We start from the raw sequence: 24,824 nt of genomic DNA, 5'->3' as shown, positions 1-24,824 counted from the left end.
AATGCTTTGTGTGAGTCGCTGTCCATCCTGGGTCTGGATCATAGGCAGAGAAGGAATGGCAAAGACTCGGTAGAGCAGTAACTTTGATGTGGCAGGCATTTGTTTGTACTGTGCAGCTGAATAGTCCACTCCTGAGCTAGATGGCCAACAGCCTTACCACAGCATTGGGGAAGAGAGGTTTCACACAAGCCTACCTAAGCTGAATTCCTGGAAATCCAGATATAACATTTGCTTAAACAAATTCACAGGGAGAAGGCATCAGAAATAATTTAATAAGCTATGCTATTGGAAACAATTTGGAGTGGCATATTAAGTAACTGATGTCCACCTCATTCACTAGTTTGGCTATAGCAGTGGTCCAGAAACCAGGGGGGCATGAAGGAGCGTTTGGGGTGTTTGCAGCAGGTCCCAGGCCAAGACTCATGGGGGGCCGGGAGAAAGCACCACCCAGCCCTGCTCTGCCTGCAGGCCAGCTCTGACCCCTGCCTCAGCTCCACACTGTCCCCAGCCCAGCTCCGCCCCATGCTCCGCTCCCAGCCCAGCTCCACCTTTAGCCCCAGTTCCTCCCCCATCCTCAGTTCTGCCCAAAGCTCTACCTTCATCCCAAGCTCCTCTGCTGAGCTAACTGTGCAGCAAGGGAGAAGGGGCACAGACAGATTCCATAACTGATCGGCGGGAGCACAACAGGAAAAGTTTGGGCACCATTGGGCTATAGTGATTATTAAGGCAGAAGGCTTAAATATCATATTGCCCAAATCTGTCCTTATAAATAGGTATGACTGAATACTCCCCCACCAAAAAAAAAAAAGCTTCCGGGAAATCCCAGAGAGCTCAAATCAAAAAGTTATTTTGTTTTCATATCACTTTTGTGTTCTGCTTCCACAAATATTATAGTAAATGAGTTTATTGGCAGGAACAATGATGAAAACAGCAAAGTTAAAGTGAATATTAGAGAATATTAACAGAAAGCAAGATTGCAATGTATAATGCAAACTTTATTCTAAAGATTACACACATCAACCAGGAAAGGAGAAGTATACCACATAAACTACGTCAAACTATACTCAAAACTATCTAATGCTGCATGAATTTTAAATACCTGCAATGAACTACTTGAGGATAATCTTCTTTGAAACTAGGTGAACAACTTTCAATTACTAATAAATTGGAGGAGATAGTTAACTGTACACAAACAATTCACAGACCCATAAAGAGGCTTAATTCATCTCATAAGCTATTCACTAGGGAACATTCATGTGGCTCTATTTCTACCAGAATTCTGTTGCAAATGGTAAAGGTTGTAATTAAGGCTAAGATTTTGTCATGAATATTTCTACTAAAAGTCACAAACATGTCACAGGCAACAAACTAAAATTCACAGAACCCAGTGACCTGTCCGTGACTTTTGCTAAAAATATCCATGACAAAGTGGGGAGCTGAGCTGAGTTGTGGGGTCCCCACACCTCCCACGGTGGCTGGGCAGCTGCAGGGTCCCTGCTCGGAGCTCCAGGGTCCCCCACCACCCGCGGCTTGGAGCTGTGAGGGACCCCGGCCGCCCACAGCTCAGAGCTCCGTGGGACCCTGCCACCCATGGCAGACAGGAGCTGCAGGTTACTCCCATCGTCTGCCGTAGCTTGGAGTTCTCCGTAGCTCCCGGCCACCGTGGGGGGACCCTGCAGCTCCTGGCCACCATGGGCTGAAGTCACAAAGATCACTGAAGTCACAGACTTCATGACCTCCATGATAAAGTCATAGCCTTAGTTATAATTCATGCTGACCTTAGCAAAATCACTTAATATTTTTGTATATTGTCACCTCCAGTGTAAGGTACATTCACACTGATCTACAGTCACATTGATATGAGCATTTCATTTAGAGAGATATAGGAAGCAAAGACCGTCTTTTTCTTCTATTTGGACAGCCCCTAGTACAATGGAGTTCTGGTCCATGACTGGGGCTCCCAGGCGCTACCACAATACAAATAAGTACTATTGCCACCACTAACAACAAAACTTTAGGCATTGTTATTAATTTTTTTCACCTGCAGCCCTGAAGCTAATGATATAGCTATATTTTTGGTTTCCTATACAACAGGGGTCTCAAACTCAATTTACTTTAGTGCCAGTGCCAGTTCACATCCTCCCAGTGGGCCAATAGTGTCACTGAAGATAGTGTTCAGAAAAGAAAACATTTATATTGTATTTTTTATTTCAAATTTCTAAGAAATAATAAAACTGTCATACAACTTCATACAATTCTTCGCCTGCCAGAGAGTTCTTAGTGTTTGCCAGACGCCTGGCAATGCTTCAGTTCTGTCAGTTTGTTGATGTTTGGCCTCAGTGACTGAGCAGTTGAAATCTTCAAGATTGCAGCAAGGTGTGCATCAGATAGTTGTCAAAATACTGAACACTTGTTAATATTCATTGTGTAAAAAAGGGACGCTGCCTCCATGGCTGACTCTGCCCAGCGACTAGTTATAGTATCTCTGTCCTTCTCCCCCAGCCAATGGGAGCTGCGGGGGGTGGCACCTGCAACTGACATTGCTGGCAGCGTGTCCGCTTGCCTCTCTCCTCTGCGGGCCGCAGTGGCGAGGTTCTCGGGCTGCAGATGGCCTGTGGGCCAGGACTTTGAGACCCCTGTTATACAACTAATAGTTCATCAGTAGTATTATATTCCTGTTATCCAGGAGTATACAGACCACTTTGTTTGTGTAGACATTAGATGATTCCTTTTTGAGTTCACAGTAATATAGGCAAGAATAAATGAGCATTGCTAGGTACTGCTATGATTAAATATGATTGAACCAGTAAGGGGACTTATTTATGTTTACACGGTCATGTAATTGGACAGAATGTGAAATGAGCATCCTGCAGGCACTTAGGCATGATATTGAACTGTCTACGGGATGCCCCACTGAGTATTACATTGAACAGAATATGCTAAATAGTCAGGGTATTGCTACCTGTGCCATTGTGTTCACACAAGTTTAATATAGACTGATCCATAAACAGTGCAAGGTAGAAAATACTTATTCAGCATGTGGGTTAATTATTTGTATATATTTGCCATGAAGAAAACCACTAAGAATAAAAATAGCTTTCAAGATAGCAGCCATTCACTCCTGTGTCCCTGGAATTATGACAGCTATTATATAACTGCAGAGAGAATGAAATGAGATAAACAACATAAGCTAATTGGCTTGATACCAAGTAAAAATATCATTAGACTAAATGTCTTGTGGCTACAGTGCCATCCATGTGCGACTTTTCACTGGCCATGGGGATGTGCAAGGGATCCTGCCAGGTGCTTAAAAGATGTTTGCCTGGCATCTCTGTCAACACACAGGCATGTATTCCAGGCATCATTTATTTAGGGACTTGCTGCTCTTGTGTTTGCCTTTGGAGCGAGAATCCAGACTGAGAGCGTGCCTAGTTGCTGAGACTCTTACTGGTGGAATTCAGAGCTGACAGCTACAAGGAGGGGATGTTTGGCTATGAATTGCTTGGGTGGTGGAAAGAGTAATGGATTAATTGGGTATCTTGAATAACTGGGAAAAGGTTGGAGTATTGAGTTTAACTTTTTTCGGAGACTGCCTGATAGTCTAGAGAGATTGGCATTGGAAACTGGCTGAAGATCCATGCAGATGTCTCCAGTGTAATCTAAGTGTCTGTGAGCACCTATTTGTAAGATGTTCTATTGAAACAGTTTTATATTAAAGTTAGTGATTGTATTTGGTTAATAAAAGCGAGTTTGTAGTGTTTGGTTTTTTGTATGCAAAAACCGAGAATGTGAGCAGCACGTGCATAGCCTTCTGGGTGAGAAAGAGGCTTCCCTGCACCCTGTGGAGAGAGGGCTCTGAGGGCCACTGGCACTAGCAATCTGTGCACTCCCTGAGCTCTGGGGTGCATAAGGACTGCTTATTTCTACTACAAAATTAGTGGCCACCTGGGAAATTCTGGACCTAAACCTTCTTTGTGCTTCAGATCACTCAGTGTGAAGGGTCTTATTTAACATAAAGCACTTTGCGAGCCTGAAATGAAATATATGAAATAAATACAAAGGAGTAGTAATAAGTGCTTTAAAAGCAAAAATAAACCTACAAAGTAGGCTAGAAAGTGCAGTACCTGGTTGCTGGGAAGTTCCACCTCTGGGGACGTCATTTCAAATTAATTCTTAAATCACAAGTGAAATTAGTGTGTTTGTCTCCTCCTGCTTCAGGGGTGGGCAAACTTTTTGGCCTGAGGGCCACATCTGGGTATGGAAATTGTATGGCAGGCAATGAATGCTCACAAAATTGGGGGTTGGGGTGCAGGAGGAAGCGAGGGCTCCGACTGGGGGTGCAGGCTCTGTGGTGGGTCCAGAAATGAGTTCAGTGTGGGAAGGGGCTCCGGGCTGGGGCAGGGGTGTGGGGTGGGAGGGCTCTGGCTGGGGGTACAGGCTCTGGGATGGAGCTGGGGATGAGGGTTTGGGGAGCAGGAGGGTGCTCCAGGCTGGGACTAGGGGGTTCAGAGGGCAGGAGGGGGATCAGGGCTGGGGCAGGGGGTTGGGATGGGATCAGGAGTGCAGGCTCTGTGCAGAGCCATGGTACACGCAGTGCAGGGCAAGCCCCTAACCCTGCTCCCTGATTGGAGCGGGCCAAGCCCTGGATCCTGCCCCCAGGCAGGAGCTTGAGGGCCAGATTAAAATGTCTGAAGGGCCCAATGTGGCTTCTGGGCCATAGTATGCCCACCCCTGTCCTAGTTCCACTATGTTACTTGGTGCCATTTGCAGTCTCTGCTCAAGAAAGGCTCAGAACTGGAGTTATGCGGCAAAGTTTGCTTGAATAACAAAACTCAGCAGAGACCATCTGCAAAGACTGAAATGCATAGTCAAAGCTTACACAGTGTCTCTTTGCATCTGACAGTGTCTAACTGTGATGGGAAAGCAAAATATTTCAAGCATTTTAAATATAATAAGCCATTACACGGACATTACAAATCTAACTAACATTACTTTAAAACTCTAAGCCAGAAGCTTCATAACCCGTTCCTGGCTATTTCAAGGGGCTGCTACTGCAGTGATTTTATTGATTCCAGGGACTGAAATTCCCTTAGACACAATTGTGAGTTAAGCATAGAGTATAAAGCCTTAATGCCAAATTTCTTGGCTTTAGTTTAAGTCATCCCCAAAAGGTTACTTGAATGCCCTTTTTGTGTGTTTATTTCATTATACTGCATTAGTAGTAATCCAAGAAGGCAGCACTGTCACCAGCTGGGATAAGTTCATCCAGAACTGACTGGCTGGAACATTGCTGTACATGCTGCCCCTGAAATCAGCTGGAATAAAATTCTTTTAAAGAAATAGAAACAAGATTAGAAAATGACACAGAAGTCATTGGAGTCCATAACATGAACACACACAAATGCTAGCAGGTTTCAATACTATTGCCAACATTCATGGCTATAGGGTAGACAGAGGCGTGGCTAACAGCTGGATGGGGTAGCGAGACAGTTGTATTTTTATAACACCTTCTTTTCATGGGTAATTTACCTGCAACTAGAATTTTACAGAAAGCCTTTGACTCTGCTCCAGAGGGATGAAGCCACACACACCCCAAAAACCTCCAAGTGATTCAAAACTCAGCAAACCATCTGCTGAGCAGCATAGCTTGCTGAAAACAAATCACCTAAGTGTTCTGCAGTCTGCATTGTCCCCACTGATTAGAGAGCCTAATTCACAGATTTCCAAGTTCCCAAATAATTCCTTTTGAACTAGAGCAGAGGTTCTCAAACTGGGGGGTCAGGACCCCTCAGGAAGTCACGAGGTTATTATATGGGGGGTCGCGAGCTGTCAACCTCCACCCCAAGCCTTGCTTTGCCTCCAGCATTTATAATGATGTTAAATATATAAAAAAAGTGTTTTTAATTTATAGGGGGGGGTCGCACTCAGAGGCTTGCTGTGTGAAAGGCATCACCAGTACAAAAGTTTGAGAACCACTGAACTAGAGCATCTCTCATAGTTCAAGGCCTCTGTTTTGATATTCAAAGCCTTCTATGGCATTGTTCCTAGTTACTTGAGAGACTGCATCTCCCTCCACAACCATGACCACTACATTCTATTCTATTGGAACAACAAAACTCAGCCAATAGGGTGAGGCTTGGGAAAAGGAGCTGTAACTCACACACGTTCCTGCAAGAGATAAGAATAACCACAAGTCTCCCTGTGCTCTGAATGAAGTGCAAAACTCATTAATTTGACTTAACTTTCCCTCAGTAAGTTTTTTACACACAACACCCACATATTCTCACACACAAACAAAAACCCTATAAACTAATCAAGCTATTTCTCTCAAAAGGGAGGGAAGGAAGTGGGGAGAAAGAAAGAGATTGTTACTGTTGTTAAATATTGGGAGGCACTCAGATACCAGGGTGGCATCCATAGAAAGGAAGGTGCAGTACGATTAATAGTCTCATTCTTTGGTGCTCACCCAAGTGAACTACCATGGCACCAACTTCTGAAGTACTGTGTGATTTACATTAGTGAGAGGAGGACACAGACTGCCTAGGCTCAGTATAAACGCATCTATTTTGTATAGAAATTTGGTTAGAATTGCTGTTGGTGTATATTATGCTAAGACCCAATATTTCTTCTACTGAGGTCAATGAGAGCAGAATTGGCTCCTTTGAAAATAAAGTGTTTTTTAAAACTACTTACATGTATTTAATTCTTTTTCCCCTTAGTAATGGCATCAATGTAAAAAAAAAATAACAATTGCTTATTTTCTCTGCTTATATTGGTGACTTAAGCCCCAAAGCAGATCTGTTTCTTCATTTACATAAGTGCTATCTCCCAGAAGATCATTCTTGGCTTATAAGTACCACCGATGTATTACATTTTAAAAGGGGGTACAACATTTGTCTGAATATGTGTTGCAGAATTTAAACACTGGTTTAGACAGGATCAAATCTCTGAAATAATATCTAGGAAGCCCATAACATAAGAAAAAGTTTCCTTTCAAAGTTATTTCTATTAGGTAATGAATTAATTCTTGTTTCCTACTGCTAATACAGAAGGAAGTTGTATGTTTATTCAATTGTCTGTATACACATAAATATTAATGTCTTTTTTTTAATGGCAGCTAGTGTACTTGAAGAAGACTCAATGGAGCAGGACGTGGAGAGCCCTGTCACGATTCAGCAGCCAAAGTTGCCCAAACAAGCTAGAGAGGATCTTCCAAAACACATAAGCAAAGTATGTACCAAGAGAAAAATTCAGAGGTATGTTAGGAAAGATGGGAAATGCAACGTACACCATGGGAACGTGAGAGAGACTTATCGTTATCTGAGTGATATCTTCACTACCTTAGTCGACCTCAAATGGAGGTTCAACCTTTTGATTTTTGTCATGGTTTACACTGTGACGTGGCTCTTCTTTGGAATGATCTGGTGGCTAATTGCTTACATCCGAGGTGATATGGAACATATAGGAGACAATACATGGACCCCATGTGTCAGTAACCTCAATGGGTTTGTCTCAGCCTTTTTATTCTCAATAGAGACAGAAACCACCATCGGGTATGGTTATCGGGTCATCACTGACAAATGTCCCGAGGGAATTATTCTGCTTTTAGTTCAGTCTGTTTTAGGTTCTATTGTCAATGCTTTTATGGTTGGTTGCATGTTTGTGAAAATATCCCAGCCCAAGAAGAGGGCAGAAACCCTGGTCTTTTCTACCAACGCAGTCATTTCCATGCGGGATGGGAAGCTGTGCCTGATGTTCCGAGTAGGGGACCTTAGGAATTCACACATTGTGGAGGCATCAATACGAGCCAAGTTGATCAAATCTAAACAGACAAAGGAGGGGGAATTTATACCACTCAACCAGACAGATATCAACGTAGGTTATTACACAGGGGATGATCGACTCTTTTTGGTTTCACCACTGATCATCAGCCATGAAATTAACCAGCAGAGTCCTTTCTGGGAGATTTCCAAAGACCAATTGCCCAAAGAGGAACTAGAAATTGTTGTAATTCTAGAAGGCATGGTGGAGGCAACAGGTAATGTTTCTTATACTTTGTGTAAAGTATACATTTTAATTTTAAATAAATTGATTTCAGATACAAACTACATTCAGCAGGGAAAATACAGTAAATCTGAATTGGACTGGTCGTTATACTCCATTTGGTGCCCCTTGTGCCACAGAAAACCTTTGTTTTCACCTCACTTTAAAAGAATTACTTCAACAATGGAACCAGACATTACATTTGCAAAAGGCATCAGCAGAACAGTTGGGTTTAAAATTAAAAGCATGCTCTGTGTAACTGTGTGCTCAACCCTGCCCAATGAAATTACATTTGTTTCTGATCTGGTTTGAAAATGATATAACATTTATTACTGTCTAAATTTTCCAGATCATGTCATCCTATTATTTATCATTCTATCACAAGTGTAAATCAAGCCTGTAGAACCTAGTGTGATAAACTGCTTTACAATGCTTTGTAAAAATCTACTCTGAATCCCTAATTAGACATAATGTGCAAATACCATAGAACCTGCTGTTCCCAATTATTCATGGATAATGCAAAAAGAACTGCCTGGTATGTGCAAACTTCTACCATGGAATTCCCAAAAGAAGTTTGCATCAAATATGAAATGATAACATGTTCAACTTACTACTTTATTTTTTTAACATTTGTTTTGTTTTAACTTTTAGGCTGGTTTTACTTTAGATTCAAAATATCAAGGACTTGATTCTCATTTGCACTAAGGCCCCTTTATACCATTCTGGCAGTGTACAGGAGCCTTAAAACAGGTGTGTCCAGCCAAAGCTAAACTATCTGTTCAATCTTGTATTTAGTTGTGACATTTTTAGTACCTTTCCCAGACTTGAAGAAGAGTTCCATGTAGCTTGACAGCTTGTCTCTCTCACCCACAGAAGTTAGTCCAATAAAAGTTATTACCTCACCCCCCTTGTCTCTGGAACCAACATGACTACAACAACATGGCCTATAAACAATGGAAAGGCATACAGGATGAGGGGAGCAGTGTCACATATACAACAAAAGCAATAGATTCAAATGAGATTTAAAGACTCTAAGGCCAAAAGGTGCCACTATTGTCATCCTGTATAAACTGGCCATGGAATTGTTACCAGAAACTGGATAAAGGCATATCTTTTAGGAAGATATCTAAACTTGTTTTAAAGATCCCAAGAGACTGAGAGTCCACTGCCTCCCCTGGTAAGCTATTCCAACGTTTAATTACTCTCACTGCTAGAAATTCCATCTTATTTTAAGGTTGAATTAATCTAAATTCAACTTACAGCCACTGGATCTTGTTATGCCTTTGTCTGAAAGACTGAAAAGCCCCTCACTGTCAGATATCTGCTGCATGTGTAAATAACCATGAGCAGTGATCAAATCACCTCTCAACCTTCTCTGTCACAAACTGAATAGACCGAGCTCCTTAAGCCTCTCATCAAAAGGCTTGTTTTCCAGCCCCTGGGTCATTTTTGTGGACCTCCTTTGAACTCTCTCGAATATTTCCACATCTTTCTTGGAGTGTGGGCACTGTATTCTGGAACTGGACACAGTACTCTAGTAGCAGTCTCATCAGTGCTGTGTACTGCACACAGAGGCAAGATCAATTGCCTACTTCTACTTGATATTTTCTTTTTTTCTTCATCCAAGGATTGCGTTAGCCCTTTTAGTCACAGCATAGCACGGAGGGCTTATGTTCAGTTTGTTCTATGATGATACCCCTGAAGTCCTTTTCTGAGTCTCTGCTTTCCAAGACAGTCTCCCATCCTGTAGGTATAGCCTGATTTCTTTCTTCCCAAATGTATTACCTTGCATTCATCTGTATGGAAACACATTTTGTAGGATTGTGAAAGCAGGCAATTCATATCACTATGTAACAGTAGCCTGTCCTCCTCCTTATTTACTACTCCATCTATCTTCACGTCACCTGCAAATTTAACCAGCAAAAGATTTCATCTCATCATCTATATCGTTGAAAAAAATATTGAATAGTATTGGACCAAGAACTGAAACCTGAGAGCCCCTGCTAGTAATGGCTTTATTCACTTACATTGCTCAGCACATATTGCAAGGAAATATAAAAATAAAATACATTATGGATAAACAAGTGGAGCTCAAATCTCTGATAATGACAACACAAAGAATTATTTGTTGGGTCTCTTAATACATTTGCAAAGCAAGGTCCTACAGCAAACTGGTCTGTGAGACTGGAAATAAATGAACAGAAAGCAAATCTCAAAATAGATAGCGGAGCTAAATGCAATGTAATCACAGCAAGCTTACACAAAATGATTAGTGACTGATGCATGTTCAAACTGCAGACAAAACTTTTTTCATTTAATAGGAACAAAGTGAGCCCATATGGCAATGCCACACAGGCATGTATAGAGAAGAACAACTACTTCTCAGTAGAATTTGAAATAATGAAACAGAAAGATCCATATATGCTTGAGCTGAAGATGAGTCTGTAAACGTAGATGATCAAATGAGTGTATAACTTGTCTACTGAGCAGGATGCAAAAAAGGTATTCTTAAATAATATGATGACTTGATAAATGGACTGGGATCCTTTAATATATCTGATTGATATAGATCGCCTAGTGCTGTCAAAAATATACGCATCAAGCAAAATCACACCAGACTGACAGAAAGTAATAGCTGAACTCAAGCAGGTGGTAAAATTAGATGTTACTGAGCAAATGCAAATACCACTGACTAAAGCCATGTCTATATTGTCACATTCCTACTAAGCACCATAAGTGTGTCGCCCTAACTTTTAGGCCTAGATTAACAGTATAGTTATTGTAATAGAACCAAACTAGTTAAGGATTCATATAGAACCAAAGGATTTGAATGTAGCCACCAAACAGCAGCACTGCTTCAGGAGAACAGCTGAGAAGGCCATGTCTAGATTTCATAATGCAAAAGTGTGTTCAGTTTTGGATGCAAGGACCTGGACCAATCCAAAGTACAGAAAGCATAAAGCGCTGCAGTTTCCATTTCCCTTTTAGTAGATCTATGTTAAAGTGACTTGCCTCCTGCTGTGTCTCAGTACCAAAAGTATTACATAAGAATGACCATACCGGGTCTTTGAGAATCCCAGATCGTTCAGAATTTATACTTGAAGGAAATGACTGTTCATTATCTGCTGATTTGGGGCAAAATGAAGCACACCACAATGAGAGACTGTTATAGTCTGCAGCAAGAGAAAAAAAAATGAACAGGAAAAATGCTGATCAGGGAGAATGAGATTAGTTACACATGACACAGCCTGAGTAACAAAGGATTTTGATCAGAGCGTAGAAAGATGGCAATTGCATAAACAGATCCCAAAACAAGGAGGCCTTTCAGAGATTCACGAGTATGTCAGCATATCTAAGCAAATTCATACCTAGTTTGTCATAATTAAGTGTCCCACTCAAAATGCAGAGAGGATAGGACAGAATGGCAGTGGAACAACTAGCAAAAGAAATGCTTTTGGGAGTTTAAAACAAACATTTTACAGGAGTCCTAGTATTTTGAGATTAACAAATACCCTAAAATCTCAATCAATGCAAACACACATGATATGGAGGGCTATCTTTCTGCAAAAGTGTCACTCATTGGTATGTGTTTCCAAGCACTGAGTAAAACACAACGGAAATATGCTCAGTCTAAAACAGAAATGCTTAATATATTCTACCATACCCAGAAGGTATTCAGAAATGCCTAAGATGTCCCATTCTAGCCAGGCACGAATACTGCAGTTGAGGGTATGGGCCGGATCCCTGGCTACAGCTGAAGTGGATGGAGTCCTATCCAGGGGAGTGGTGTGCAAATCTAGTTTAAAGTTCAACTCTGTACTCTGCTGATGCAGTGCTATGTAGTGCTGGTCCCTTTCTGCCTTTTTGAAGCAGTCTGAGGCTTGCTTTAACTTGTGATGAGCTGCAGTGGTTACAGGGAACCACACATTCACCCAAGAACTGGCATACTTGAGTGACATCCAAGCCATACCCACTTTGCACAGGTCATGTTCTACTTTCACTCCAGTGCTGAGAGCAGGTGGGGATGGATGAGGCATAAGAAAGCCTAGGTCAATTCCATATCACTACAAGATTAGGGAGGTGATCCTTCCTGGGCCAGTGAAGCCACTTTTAGGATCCCAGATTACACTGGTGGCATGGTACACAGTGGCTACTCCACTACAGAAGATCTGGCCCATGATTGTACAGACCTGGCAAGCAGGATGTAATGTTCCCATGTGCCTTAAAGGAGAGTTCCACTTTGAAGGGGGAATACACACTCTATTTTCCTTCCTATCTCTGGCATAGACAAGCCATCTGGTAGGAACACAACTTGCATGATACAGACAATTTGGGTTATCACTGATTAATATTAGCCAACAGGTCATGATTCTGGTTTATATTAAAATGTCGCCATTGATTGTATATTATTTTACAGAAGAATTAGAGGTTTGGTTGTTTTTTTTTTACACTATGAACATTTTTACTGTGACTGAATATGAACCAGAACTCTTATTTGGCGCGTCTGTTTTCCACGTGGGACTTGGGTAGATTTTTTTAGATCCAAAGAGCCTCAAATCTATCTAAAAGGTAACACTAGGCTGTTTAATTGGGTTGGTGGGGACAGGGATTATAAGTTTGAAAACTTCACTATGGCTGCTGTTCTTTGTACAAGCCCCAAAAATGCTTTTGAAGGTTTAAACTCTTTGCCTTCTGGAGAAGGCAACTATTTAGTGAGACACAAAACATGAGCATCAACATTAATAAGCTATATGCATTATCATGTGACCATCAGGGGGGCACTAGAAAAAACAATGGCAATTCCCCCCTTGTGAAAATGAAAAGTGAGACAGTAGCTATTATAAACATTTTTTTGTGTGTTAAAAAAAAAGGCAACACAGGAAATTGCATGGCAAAGTTATATAAACATCTTCGGGTTCATATGGAGAATGATACAAATATATTTGTAATAGAACTCATTTATATTTCTGACACATGGACAGCTTGAGACCAATATTTGCAGAAGGGTTTATAGACACATAAACAAACATGCTCACTAACTGTAGAAAATGTGTGTGAAAAGCAGTCAAATGTACACACAAAATGTTCTTTATATAGCAAATGAGGCTATTGGCTAGGCACACATGGTAGAAAGCTGTGTCTGCTCTTAACTACAGCCCTGTTGATTGAATGATTTATTGTCTTTTTGCTTCCACGCTAATAGGTTGCCATACTTCCCCCCCTTATGATTGCCCTATCCTAACAAATGCCTCTGTTTGAAATGGATATTAGCAATTCCAGCCCTCACAGCATCTCTCAGATTCTTCTCTTTTCAAATAAGTCTTGCTTGGTTTACAGGTTTTTAGCCAAATTTTCCTATTGTTCTTAAAAGAAGTGGTGTTTATGTTCTTAAATTACTTCTTAAGGGGATGGAGGCGACAGAGGGGAAAGGAATCAGAATTGCTTACAGCCAAGCGTCTCCAAAGGAAATAGAAATAGATTATGGAAATAGGTGGAAATAGATTATACTTTAGTGCCCCAAGTCGTGACCAAAGTTTATTTGCTAGAATTACATTCCAAACAGAATTAGGACTGAACTAGTTTCGATTCTGGGTTGGCTCACCAGCCTCTCAGGAAGGGGTGGAATACAAAAGATGTACAGTCTTTGGTGTTTCTTCTGTTTCAATTCTAAGCTACCATTTTTATGTTCTCTTCTGCTGTTTGTGTTCTATCACCCTTATACCCCCTTCACTACAGTAGCAGAGCCCCTGCCAAGAGTACAAATGACAACAGTGTCTTTAACTTTCCTTGCTGGCATTTTTGTTTGTTTGAGGCAATTATTAAATACAGAGAATGAGGAATGGTGGTGTGTGGTGGAGTGGGTCAGCCTGTGCTTGGGGAGTTGCATTGAATTCTGAATGCTGCAAGGTTCACAGTCAGTCATTCTCATTTCAAGTGATGTTTCTTTTAAGGAGCTTCCTTAGCAGGTGGAAAAACTAGTCTGTTTGGCCTAGGAGACTATTAGATTTAAATGGACACTTAAATGAACACACTACCAGAGTAACCAAAGTTTTCAAATCAAAGTAACATCCCAAATGGCTACAAAAGAAGACAAAATGTTCATATGGAACTTAGATCCTGGTTTTGAAAATATCGGCCAAAATTTTGCAGAGTAAGTCTAAATTACCCTCACTGGAGTAACCCAGGAACTGCATTTTGTTTAATAGCTGCATCCTCTAAATAATATTTGTACTATTCAAACATTTCCCTTCTCTTATTTAATTCTGGGCTATTATCCATTTCTTTAATTGGTAACACTTGTCTCACCAATTAGCCACCCAATTCTAACAACTGCAGCTATAGCAATAACTCCTCTCTCCCAGTAATCCAGCAAGCAAGGGAAGGCTCTCATCAAGCTATCAGCGCAATTATAATGTTCCAACTTAAACAGCTACTCATGTGTCAAAAACAGCCAGGCAGAAGAACTAGACTTCTGCCAACTAGCTTTGCAGAAAACCAACTTTCTACTTCAAATGATCTAGTACTTTCTTTATAGTAGATTGGATTGTCACAGTTCAGGCAACTACACTTGAATGTCCTCTCAGTGGTCCAGTCAGGACAACCACTTTCAGGCTTCTAGCTCCCCAGCTGTTGCCTCTCTTGGGTGGAGACCCACGTCTCACTCTCTTCAGACCAGGATATGTCCAGGCTGCATAGTTCCCACCCTTCACTGGTATTTCCCAGCAAAGACAGTCTGCCTGCCCTAAACAGACCCACTTGCTTTCTCCTCAGAGACTGATAGCAGAGTGATTGCTATAGATACAAGTTACCCACCCAGTTATTTCTAGGCAAGCATGCTTTATTCTTAAGGTAAAAAACATTACAAAGAAAATGTTAGAAACAATAAAAGAATGTACATACAGGCTAATGAGTTTATCTGGCATCAGTCCAGGCTACAGGATTCTTTGTGGTTACAAGTTCATCAGAGCTTCAGCTCAGAACAATCACTTTGTTTTATGAAGCCTTGGTAGGCCCAGTCCTTCCCAATCCTCCCCCAAGGACAGTGGCCCTCTGTGGACCAGGGGTTCTGTTCATTTGCTGGATTAGGAAGGACATGAGTCACCTTAAAATCCAGGCTTTTATCCAAAAGTCTTTTCTTTGTATCTTGGCCTCTGGAGAATCCAGTTTGAACTAGTGACCCTTGTGCCTGGGTGGGCCACACTGAGAATGCCACAGTCAGGGCAGGCTGCAAGAAATGGAGCAGATATTCCCCAAACAGGCAGATTATACTATAATTAGATTCAGCAACCAGTATCAAAACTGCCTTACCATGCTGGTTAACATGAAGCCAAAACCACAGCCCCCTTTAGGCAGCCCAGCCTTTGGTTCCCATCTGGACAACTGATCATCAGGGCCGGCTCCAGGCCACAGTGCGCCAAGCGTGTGCTTGAGGCGGCACGCCACGGGGGCGCTGTGCCGGTTGCTGGGAGGGTGGCAGGCGGCTCCAGTGGACCTGCCGCAGGCGTGGCTGTGGACAGTCCGCTGGTCCCGCAGCTCCGGTGGACCTCCCACAGACACACCTGCAGCAGCTCCATCGGAGCCGCAGGACCAGCAGACCATCCGCAGAAACGCCTGCGGGAGGTCCACCGGAGCCGTGGGACCAGCTGACCATCCGCAGAAACGCCTGAGGGAGGTCCACCGGAGCCGCGGGACGGGCAAGTGGCAGAGCGCCCCCCGTGGCGTGCCGCCGTGCTTGGGGCGGCGAAATTGCTAGAGCCGGCCCTGCTGATCATGTATAGTAAGAGGTTATTAAAAACCCTATTCACCATAAACCAAGTTCTTCCAGTCCCAAAGGATCAGACACATCACTCCACAGGTCAATGAATATTTCAGATCAATATACATACAAATGACTCAATGTTCATAGATCAGGATCATAGCAATGAGGTTATAGCAGCTGGCTTGTAAAAGTCCCTCTGTAATCAATTTGAAAGATTATAGTCCAACAGGTATTTCAGGTGTAGAGTCTGTTAGAGTTTTTCCATGAGAGTTCCAGGATAATCCTGGATTAGACCTTCCCTATTAAAATTAAGCAGACATGAGATGAAAAGGATCAGGCCTGAGGTGATATCAAGCAACTCCACCACATGGGCTTTGATGAAAGCGAGCCAACAATTTATGATCTCTGTTCTCTCTCAGACAATACCTTCAGGTGGTTTACTATGTGAAATTACAAGCTTTGAGGAGAGGTTAGGACAACATTATGCCACCCATCCCATCTAAATGGTAATATCCACTTTTGATCTCCCAGTCAACAGAATACAATAATGAAGTATTATATGATAGAAACAGGATTTACCGTCTACAAGCTAATTAGATCACTTTGTTAGAGTTCTAGGCAAGTAAACAGAGACACATTTAGCACTTACTCTTTGATTCTCTAAAAATACCAGCAAATGGGTTAGAGTCTAGTCTATTTAACAAGGCTTTGATAACTATCTACAAGGAATGGCCCTGTTTGCCATTGTAATACCCTTTTGATATATCCTTAAGGGTTGCTTAGAGGTCATTGTTTAACCTTCCCTGGCCCTACATAACACTAGTATACGCATCTCCCCAGGGGTGGCTTCAGAGGTTGATAGCATCCTCCCTTCCTAGTAGAGAAGGTACATACAATGCAACAACACATACACAACTGCATTAAACCTAATTCAATAAAAATTTGTTCAAGATATTACATGATATGGCCAGTCTGTCACATGGCTGTTATTTAATGATATTCAGAACAAAGCAACAACTAATGCTTTCAAGCAATTAAAAAAATTAATCACAATTAATCATGCAGTTAAAAAAGAAATACCATTTATTAAAATATTTTTGGATGTTTCCTGCATTTTCAAATATATTAATTTCAATTACAACACAGAATACAAAGTGTACAGTGCTCACTTTATATTTATTTTTATTACAAATATTTGCATTATAAAAAACAAAGAATAGTATTTCAATTCCCCCATAACAAGTACTCTAGTTAATCTCTTTATCACAAAAGTTGAACTTACAGTCATAGAATTATATATAAACAATAACTTCACTCAAAAATAAAACAATGTAAAACTTTAGTGCCTGCAAGTCCACTCAGTCCTACTTCTTGTTCAACTAATCGTTCAGACAATCAAGTTTGTTTGTATTTGCAGGAGATAATGCTGCCTGTTTCTTGTTGACAATGTCACTTGAAAGTAAGAATGGGCATTCACATAGCAATGTTGTAGCCAGCATCACAAGATATTTACATGCCAGATGCGCTAAAGATTCATATGCCCCTTCATGCTTCATCATTCCAGAGGACATGCATCCATGCTGAATGAAGGGTTCTGCTCGACAACAATCCAAATCAATGCAGACCAACACATGTTCATTTTCAACATCTGAGTCAGATGCCACCAGCTGAAGGTTGATTTTCTTTTTTGGTAATTCGGGTTCTGTAGTTGCCACATCAGAGTGTTGCTCTTTTAAGACTTCTGAAAGTATGTTCCACACCTCATTCCTCTCAGATTTTGGAAGGCACTTCAGATTCTTAAACTTTGGGTCAATTGCTATAGCTATCTTTAGAAATCTCACATTGGTACCTTCTTTGCATTTTGTCAAATCTGCAGTGAAAATGTTTTTAAAATGAACAACATGTGCTGGGTCATCATCCGAGACTGCTATAACATGAAATATATGGAAGAATGTGGGTAAAACACAGAGCAGGAGACATACAATTCTCCCCCAAGGAGTTCAGTCACAAATTTAATTAACGCATTATTTTTTTAACAAGCATCATCAGCATAGAAGCATGTCCTGTTCTCACATTCAGGTGACATTATAAATAAGAAGCAGATAGCATTATGTCCCGTAATTGTAAACAAACTTGTTTGTCTGAGCGATTAACTGAACAAGAAGTAGGACTGAGTGGACTTGTAGGCGCTAAAGTTTTACATTGCTTTCTTTTTTAGTGCAATTATGTAACAAAAAAATCTACTGTTGTAAATTGCACTTTCATGATAAAGAGATTGCTCTACAGTCCTTATATGATGGGAATTGAAAAATACCATTTCTTTTATCATTTTTACAGTGCAAATATGTGTAATAAAAATAATATAAAGTAAGCACTGTACACTTTGTATTCTGTGTTGTAATTGAAATATATTTGAAAATGTAGAAAATATCTAAAAATATTTAATACATTTCAATTGATATTCTATTGTTGTTTAACAGTGTGATTAAAACTGTGATTAATCCCGATTAATTTTTTTAATTGCGATTTATTTTTTTGAGTTAATTGCATGAGTTAATTGTGATTAATTGACAGCCCTAGCAACAAGGTATTTTCAGTAGAGGAGCTTCTCTTTTTGTTCCATTTGCAGAGAGACCTTTAGTGGTAGATTTGAGCTTATAACTAAAACAATACTGGGATTTCAAAAGCTGTCCAAAAGCAATAAGGACTGCTTTCCACTGACCCTAATCTGCTGTCAATGCTGCTCCATAGCTGGCACTTTAGAGCACATAGCATAAAGCAGAGTAACTCAAACATTCTGCTCTTCTATGCCCTATAATTCTGAGACCAAATATGTCACCTCCATGATTCACATGATACCCACAAGCAGAGTAAATGAGGATCACAACGTTGTTCTAAAACCTGGGGCTCTCTGGCTGATTTTGCTTCTGTCTCCATGTCACTAGGCCAGGCCCACAATCATGCTTCATGTTAATGGCAGCATCACAGGTGCACAGTGCATCGCTACAGTCTGTTTAGGGAACCCAAAATTCCAGTTTGCAATTTACCTTTAACTGACACAGTTAAAAAGTGTTACCTAACAAGGGGCTACATCACCTTCTCTCCTGGAGAAACACATGGGAAAGGGCCATAGGGGACTGAAAGTACTTCACAGTTTTCAAGAAACTGACCCTACCCCTCCTCAGCTGGGAGAGCTTTGGGGAGTTGCAGAATGGGCAGCTCCACATCCACAGATGCAAGGAAAGTAGCTGAGCCCTCTGCATGGCTCTGCTGGCTCCCTCACCCTGGATATCATTGGTCAATGCCACCACTGGCTGGGTTCTCCTACCACTGCTCAGTATCAGACACTGAGTGGACCAGCAGGAGTTAATCTCACTTAAGCAGCAACATTTCCATTTCTTAATGGAAATCCAAGGGGTCCACTGAGGATGATGTTCCAGAGAGACCTTAGATCCTCAGATTCACCTCCAGCCCCATCTCAACACACCATGGAACTTCAACAGAGGGACTGCAGAGGCCAAGTAAGGATAGGATGATGGCACTGAGCTGCTTTCCCTGTCCCTCAGAAGAGATTCACTAGATCTCAGTCACCTCCGCTTTCAAAAGCAGAAGAGATGACCTGTGCCAAAGTGTATACATGCATCATGCAGGTCAAGGGTTTCTTCACTCCTAATTCCCTGGGAATAAACTAATCAGTGAACATTTTCGCCTGCAGATCAGAGATAGCAGTTCTGAGTCCTCCTGAGAAGTAGTGCTGAAGAATCAAGCCCCTTTTGAATTCCAAGGACCTTTATAGTTATCTACTAGTATACAAATGTATTATCCTTGTGTCTTTGATCTTTGACCAATTAAAATGGAGAGTCTGAATTGGAACAGCTGATTTTGGAAATGATACTTTTGTTCATTCAGTCTCATTTTGATCTTTTGCTTTCTGTTACTTTAAGTTTTTCCCTTTGGAGAATGTGGCTCTTATGAACAACTGGGATGAAATCATGGCCCTATTGACTTCAATTGGGGCCAGATTTCACCTCCCCCAGTTTTTATTTAAATGATCTTGATCTTTTAGATTAATTAGCTCATTCAATAGTTTGATGTTCAGATGTCAAACATACTTAAATACTGTGCTATGCACGTCTCTGAGAAATCTTGCCGGCAAAGGCAGCTCTGGTGAACAGATGAGATTCTTTTATTTTTTCCTTTGGTCCTCTGTTGTTTTCAGTTTTAATATTTCTTTTCAGATATACCATCTTATTAAACTGTATTGAAGGATAGCCATGCTTCTGTCACGCTGTCTGGAGAGACTCACAACTGTGAGTGCCTGTTGTTGGAAAACAAGGCAGACATCCCAAGCTGGTGGAGTGTTGTATAATTAGATTTCACCACACCAGTGACAAATGTGAACTCCTGGATTATTGTACTAGTCTTTCCATGGAGTCACAGACAGTCCGCTTAGACTCCCCAGTCTATCTTGCCATCCAGATAGCTGGAATTTGTGATACAAGGCCACTAAAAACTAAAATCACACCACATCAGGCTGCTCCCAATCCCAGAGACCAGTCACTTACCCCAGATCAATTGGTACTCTAGATCTTACACCAAAGACAACGCTGGTAGCCAGTTCGATAGTAAACTAGTTAAAGGTTTATTAACTAAGAAAAGGAAATGAGAGTTATTGAGAAGGTAAAGCATGTAAAACATATGCACAGGTAAGTCACAGTTTGTAATTACAAATGGTGGCAGTGACGTAATAAACTGCCAGTTTCCCAAAAGCCTTTTCAGGGTACCCAGATTCTCTGTGGGCATCTCAGCTTTGCATCTAGTACACTTCCCTATAAGAGTCCAAACAGTCCAGAGATCCAGGATCTTTCCCTGAATCCACACTTATAGCTTCTTCTCAGAGAAAACAAGCTGACAGGATCACTAGCCACAGAGTCTTTGACCTCCAATCATCGCACACAATGACCACTTGCTCAGAAATTAGCACTCTTCTGTTAAAGTTCTTCATCTGGAGTGGGTGGGTGAGATTCTGTCACCTGCATTGTGCAGGAGGTCAGACTAGATGATCATAATGGTCCCTTCTGACCTTAAAGTCTATGAGAATCTGCATTTCACAAGGTTTCTTTCTCCTTTGATGGGTTATTTAGTTACAGGAAAGAATGGTGTCCTTAGCCTCTGTTCGTCAGAGGATGGAGATGGATGGCAGGAGAGAGATCACTTGATCATTGCCTGTTAGCATCACTCCCTCTGGGGCACCTGGCATTGACCATTGTCGGTAGACAGATACTGGGCTAGATGGACCTTTGCTCTGACCTGGTACGGCTGTTCTTATGTAAGAAATACACAATGTAACTGTTTGCTACTACACTATAACAGGATACAGATAAGTGAAAACAATGCAAGTAACATCCCACTAGTTTTCACGAAGTTTAAACACCAACTACACTTGTATACATTTAAGAATCACTTTGATCTATACCAGGGGTAGGCAACCTATGGCACATGTGCCGAAGGTGGCACATGAGCTGATTTTCAGGGGCACTCACACTGCTGAGGTCCTGGCCACTGGTCTGGGGGGGGCTCTGCATTTTAATTTAATTTTAAATGAAGTTTCTTAAACATTTTAAAAACCTTACTTACTTTACATACACCAATAGTTTAGTTATATATTATAGACTTATAGAAAGAGACCTTCTAAAAAACATTAAAATGTATTACTGGCACATGAAACCTTAAATTACAGTGAATAAATGAAGACTCGGCACAACATTTCTGAAAGGTTGCCGACCCCTGATCTATACTAATACATAAGTGAATTGGCCTGGGGCTCAGGCATGAGCTGGCCCCTGGTTTGTCAGCATCACAGTTACAACAACTTTTCTAATAGAGTTAGGTTCTCTCTAAAATCACAGGTAACTGCATGTTGTTAGTATGTTGTTCTTCACATTTAACGTCAGCAAAAAGTTTTCATTCAGAATTTAACAGAACAGTTACTATGAGGGCAGAAGTGACAGAAAATATAAAAGAAGCAGCAAATACAGCTGTCAGGCATACTGTAAATTCAAGGTAAGAATACGGCAGACTAAAAAGGACAAGGCTATGGACTGCAGTTAATCCCACAGGGCATTTGAAATATGTTAAAAGGGCCCAACTTTTTTATGTGCCCTTTTCGGATCCAAAGGGGCAGTTACCAGCACTAGAAACTCCCTTTATGGCATTGCTTCTGGGTTTCCTGAGGCCACCACACAAGAATTCTCCAGAGGTTAGAGCAATGAAAAACTGCAGAATTACAATTAACCTCACAGACTCAAAAATTATACTATAGCATTTAAAACACACAGAAGCAAACTGAGGATCAGCTTCACCACTATAGTCTGGCTGCTTTGCGCCACTCTGATAACACAAAGCAGCCATAAACCCAGCTTAACAGGCTGGTCACAATGCATTTACAGCTGCTTTGCATCACCAGAAAGGTGCAAAACAGCAAGAAAGAGCCAAAATTAATCTGGACCTGAGACTTTAACAGGTATTACAGTTTTGTTTGCACAGTACATGAATGAAGTTGTTTACATTCTGTGAGTTATACACTGCTCGGGATCCAGGCCTGCAATTCCTACCAACATTAATAGGTGTTCGCTCACATGGATTGTGGTGTGCGGTAAATTTATAGACATCTTCCAAACTGTAGGTCTACAAAATAGTTAAACAAGTTCTTTCTTTCAAAATGAAGAGGTCTATCAAGAGCGCCAGTGTAAGAATATTTTGGGGTATAGCTGTAATCCAAATTAGGGTTTCCCAAATCAACATGAAACAATCAGGCTAATTAAGTAGGTCACTTACTGTTTGATGTTAAAGCCCAAGTAAATTAATCTGAGCATCTTCAGAAAACTCTGTGGCTTAGTTTAAGAGGACCATTTTTCAGCTGGAAAAGCCATTTCCTGAGTGGTCAGGCTGTCTTGCTGCAAAGCAACACAAATCTCATTTTTCCTCAGGAACAGAGACCACTACTTTTACACAACTGGTGCTTTTCCCATCCTGCTGTGTTTTCTTGTTGCAAGGGTGGGCAAGAGGGTCCAGGGCCACACAGAGGATTCAGGGGGTTTGGGGCAAAGCAATTTCGGGGGCCCCTTCCATAAAAAGAGTTGCAACACTATAGAATACCATATTCTTGTGGGGGCTCCTGCGGGGCCAAGGGCCTGCGGCAAATTGCCCCACTTGCCACCACCACCACCCCGCCCCCCGGGCAGCCCTGAAAGGGTCTGTCTTTTCCGGGACAGACCAGGAAACGTATCTTCCACTTTGACATTGGTGCCTTAAGCGGCAACCTCAGGGCCCACTTAATTCAGTCAGGTCTAGTTTTCTGAGGGTCTATAGGTGTTCTATTTGCTTACAGGAAATCCCAGAAACCTATATGCTGTCTGCTCCGGTCTACCAAATTTAGCAGAGAATCTGCAGCTTAGCCCTCAGTGCATGCTGCAGTTTTAGAACATCCCAGAGCAAGGCCTTGTCTATATAGCTGCACTAGTTTAACTAAACATGTAATGTTGAACAGATTTGGTTAAACTGCTGCAAAACCGTGTGGATATTCAATTCAATTTAAATCTGGTTTATATTGATTTAGTTTAGCTTGGTAACCAACAGATTTAAGATCAATCAATATATAACAGGATTAAGTCACATTAAGAATTTATACTTTTTGTGTTTTGCAACAGTTTAATTAAAATTAAAGAAAAAAATTTAAAACTTAAAATGATGCAATTCTGAATACAGACAAGGCCTAAGAAAACTTTCTCCCCTCATTTTCCAAGTGATTCATCAATCTCTAATTTCCTTAAGGAAGGAGCAGTAACAGGGCTTCAAGTGGTGTATAAACCTTGTACTGCCATGAGTGCAGGGGATGGACTAGATGACCCCCAGAGGTCCCTTCCAGTCCTATGATCCTACTAACCTTCTGCACTAACCTTCTGCCTGTCAGTTTTCCAGTCACCTCACAAAACAAGAAATTAAGACACTAATTAAAATACTAATTAATTAAGACAGATTAAAAGCAAGTAAAAGATTTACATGGAAGTCAAGGGACTGATACTGGAAGATTTGTCTAAGAAAAAAGGACTTTATGCCATTTTTTTTAAAAAAGAGTCAATCTGTATTGAGAAGTCAATCCTCTATGCAGGATACCATTCCCTGGGGGCTCTCCTATTGTGCAGATACCTTTCCTTAAAACACCCAGTGCAGAGTTGTACCAAAACAGAGCTTTAATATTTCATCACATGAACATGTGTTCATGGTATATACAAATACTGCTATGTAATTACTTGATCAGACTGCAGAAATAATTCTCACCCTAGTCTTCTTTATATACTGTCATCCCCCATGATTTACTAAGCTTTCCATCTATTGCATGTTGTTGTTTAGTGTTTAATCTTTTAAAACAAAGAAATAGAGACAAATTCATACCAGGTATAACTCCCCTGAACAGAACTATGGTGGGTTCATTACAATTTTTTTTTAATGAAATCATTAAAAAGATGAAAAAACTGTGGAAGAGACCTATGGACTCCTGTAAACACACACAGCTCTCAGGTAACACACAGCTCTTGGTAACTAAGGCCAAGATCAACCTATCTAGGTTTTTCTAAGGTCACCTATCATCACAGTATTTGAGTAACTTTAAGCCAATCAGGAAAATTTGCAGGAAATATTATCAGCTGTATAGGAGTTCAGTAGGAGAATCTCAAGGAGTTTATAGGGACGGTCCCAATTTTTGGGTCTTTTTCTTATATAGGCTCCTATTACCCCCCATCCCCATCATGATTTTTCACACTTGCTGTCTGGTCGCCCTAGGCTGGTATGGCTTTTTGGGACCATTGGCAGATGGGCATAGGTCATGATGCAGCCCTGAAGTGGCTTTATTTTAGGCCCCCGAATTAGGAAGCTGCCACCTTTCCCCACTGGTTCCTGTGTTAAGCACAGCTCTGCCAAATCTGAGAGTTAGGGACATTATCAATAACTATAAATGTGGTAA

General features: G+C 41.1%; 1 protein-coding gene across 1 annotated transcript in view; it reads left to right on the top strand.

Annotated features, from left to right (window-relative positions):
• The window catches only part of KCNJ6 (potassium inwardly rectifying channel subfamily J member 6), a 237,293-nt gene that overhangs the window by 170,306 nt on the left and 42,163 nt on the right, over positions 1–24,824 (top strand). The window contains exon 2 of the mRNA XM_075073757.1: positions 7,118–8,038. Within this exon, the coding sequence (XP_074929858.1) occupies positions 7,141–8,038 (898 nt within the window). The 5' untranslated portion in view covers positions 7,118–7,140. The remainder of the gene's footprint in view (positions 1–7,117; positions 8,039–24,824) is intronic.

The sequence above is a fragment of the Chelonoidis abingdonii genome, chromosome 1 (genome assembly GCF_003597395.2).
Source record: "Chelonoidis abingdonii isolate Lonesome George chromosome 1, CheloAbing_2.0, whole genome shotgun sequence".
NCBI classification, from domain to species: domain Eukaryota; kingdom Metazoa; phylum Chordata; order Testudines; family Testudinidae; genus Chelonoidis; species Chelonoidis abingdonii.
Note: the sequence above shows the minus strand (reverse complement) of the source record. Positions and strands in the feature narration are given on the sequence as shown.